Source organism: Miscanthus floridulus, chromosome 2 (genome assembly GCF_019320115.1).
Source record: "Miscanthus floridulus cultivar M001 chromosome 2, ASM1932011v1, whole genome shotgun sequence".
Classification (NCBI taxonomy): Eukaryota; Viridiplantae; Streptophyta; class Magnoliopsida; order Poales; family Poaceae; genus Miscanthus; species Miscanthus floridulus.
The window spans coordinates 37,974,235-37,977,168 of record NC_089581.1 but is presented as its reverse complement, the minus strand read 5'-3'; the positions used below and the strand labels follow the sequence as shown (position 1 = coordinate 37,977,168).

The 2,934-nt window shown below is 44.7% G+C and overlaps 1 protein-coding gene across 1 annotated transcript; it reads left to right on the top strand.

The window, feature by feature from the left end:
* The first annotated feature begins 348 nt into the window (after positions 1–348).
* LOC136538499 (ferredoxin C 1, chloroplastic-like) lies at positions 349–1,072 on the top strand. Its single transcript, XM_066530459.1, has one exon. The coding sequence runs from the start codon at positions 421–423 to the stop codon at positions 874–876; it is 456 nt and encodes a 151-aa protein (XP_066386556.1). The 5' UTR covers positions 349–420; the 3' UTR covers positions 877–1,072.
* The last annotated feature ends 1,862 nt before the right edge of the window (positions 1,073–2,934 follow it).

Sequence of the window (2,934 nt, the reverse complement as noted above, 5' to 3'; positions counted from 1 at the left end):
CGAGAAACCCGTTTCGAAAATTTTACTTAGACCTAAATCGCAGTGCTAAACAAGATCGTAACGCAAGGTGTTACACCTTTTTTTCAATGAGGATCCAAACTAAAATTCTGCATTTTTTTCAGCTCTGGGTTTTCATGAGATTAGTGTTTTGACAGTCGTATTGTATGCGGTATGCCCCTAAACACTAGCGAGCAATTTGGTAAACTTTTACTAGTATATTTTCACGTACTCGTATGGATTTTACGATCGGTAACCTATAGAGTACACTCAGGGCAGGGCAATTCGATGGCTCCTGGTATTACAAGAAAAAAGAACAGGAAAAAACAAGAAATTAAAAACGGGAAGACAGCCTTATCCTCGGCCACAAACCGCCCCCTCACTCCCAGTCACACCCTCCGGCGCACGCGCACGGCGCACACCATGGCCGCTGCTTCAGCATCGCTGCTCCACCTCGCCACCCCGACCCCAACTCGCTCCACTCACCTCAGCGTCCGGCTCCCCACCTCCCAGCTGCCTCGCCGCCGGCCGCCGGGGGCACGCATCGCCACCGCGCAGCGGCCGCGGGCGTACAAGGTGACGATCGAGCACGGCGGCGCGTCGCGGGTGGTGGAGGTGGAGGAGGACGAGACGATCCTGTCCCGCGCGCTGGACGAGGGCCTGGACGTGCCGCACGACTGCAAGCTCGGCGTGTGCATGACGTGCCCGGCGCGGCTGGTCTCCGGGGTGGTGGACCAGAGCGACGGCATGCTCAGCGACGACGTCGTCGCGCAGGGGTACGCGCTGCTCTGCGCCGCCTACCCGCGCTCCGACTGCACCATCCGCGTCATCCCCGAGGACGAGCTGCTCAAGGTCCAGCTCGCCACCGCCGACGACTGACGCCCCGCCGGTGACAAGCAGACCGACCAGGCATCGACCTCCGGCAGTGTAATAATGGCCCCCGAGACATGTACGCCGCTCTTGTTGATTAGTAGTACTAGTGACAGAGCTTTTCTCGAGAATGGATATTGTGATGATATGCCTCATTGCCAAATTTCTTCTGTCAGAATCGAACATTTCCCAACATTTGGTAGCATACTGCGAATTATCTCCACTTTCGGTGGCTAATGATGCTTCAGTTCTGGAACTGAAACATTGAGACGAGAATGACAAGGAAAGGATTCAGACTTCATTTGCCAATTGTCCAATCACGAACAGAGCGATGTTACATCTTACAACATTTTGAGGGCAAAGCGAGATCTTTATTAACTAGACATTGTTAGGATTACAATCATCTTGGATGAGATGCAGCAAGAACGCAGGCCCTTGTCTCAACCAAACAACAGTGTGAGCAGAGCTTTGATAAGCTTCGGATTTAATTATTTTACGAAACGAAGCTTGACCCAAGAACATATCCGGTTTCCATCACATTTTGCAGGCAGTGTTTGCCGAGGTATTGCCTGCAACCAATCCACATAAAACAAGATAAATCGTATCGGCAATTAGCAATCATATGCATGTACAAGAACCAGAAAGGAACAAAAAGTAGAAACAAATGCGATACTATAGCACATCAACTGCCTCAGTTTCCAATGGGTGCCAGCACGAAACCAAGGAGCATCAGATACAAATAGTATGAAATAAAAACATGAGCTTACACGATAAAATAGAAGTAGACTGCAAATCATGGTCTCTGTTCACATATCATTGCCTGCACCAGCGCTAGTAGCCTGCAACAGAACCAAATCAGAGAGTTGTAGGTGTCCTTGTGTGCGAAACAAGAAAAGGTAAACAAATGGCTAATTCACCATTTATTTATCCTAAAAGCCATTAATCAAAAAGTGTTACAAATAGTGAATTTACAAATAGGGTCACTGCTTACGTGAAACTGGCACCAGGAAGGCAGCTAACAAAGTGTATACTGTTTATAAATTAGAATCCTGTTTCCAAACATGTGTGCTACTTTTAAGAGAACCTAGTTAGCAGCACTTATGCAAGTATGTCGAAAACAAGTTGATCAGAAAGTACACAGGACACCTTAATGGATTTGATCATAATCAGGCACGCGCTGCATAGTTTAGTTAAGGATATTCTCTGGTTGCCAATAGCAAATTGACCCTTCTACTCTGCATAGGTTGCTCAAAGAAAATGCATAGCCCTAGCCAAAGTCGAAAAGAAAAAGAAAATGCATAGCTCTAGCCGAAGTCCAAGGGAAACAAAAAACTAACACGACTTAAAAAGCCCAAGTTAGCACCAAATACTTATTCTGTAAGTAGGCCATACAACATGCACATTCCTAAAACTTCTGCACATATTCTGAAGAACATCATAATAGACAAGCTATACAGATAGCACAACTCATGGACTGAAATCAAGGCAAGCCGACTGCATTCGAACCAACTAGGTCAAATTTCCGTACTTAATAGTTACTAGTTTAATGGTACTTATTAGTGAATGAATTGAAGAAACAACAATTGAAAAATTGAGGTTGCAATTAATAAAAAGTCATGAACTGATGTGCCAATGTAAGTACTGATAACACTACTTAATAGTGAATGAATTGAAGAAACAACAACTGAAAATTTTAGATGTTGCAATTAATAAAAAGTCATGAACTGATGTACCCATTCTAATAAAAATGCTGCAATTACTGAGAAGATTTAATATCATTTTACACGTTAGTAAAAACATGGAACTAACAATGGAAAGAACATGAAACTTGAATACCATTATGCTGTCAAACAGAGTAGAGCCAACTTGGTAGCAGGGACTAGTCCAAATCCTTAAAGAATGAGGCCGAAGCTGAGCTAGATCCTAATATTCGGATATTCCTTGAGCAATCCCCTCATCCAAACACGCCGTCAGAAGCAACAGGTCATAGGATTTCTTTTGTACAGCTTTTGTAGGAGCAGCCTGTGTCTAACTCAATAGAATATACTAGTATTGAACTTTTGTAGC

Bases quoted from the DNA above. Each gene is read 5' to 3' on its own strand.
- LOC136538499 (XM_066530459.1), top strand. From the start codon at position 421: ATGGCCGCTGCTTCAGCATCGCTGCTCCACCTCGCCACCCCGACCCCA.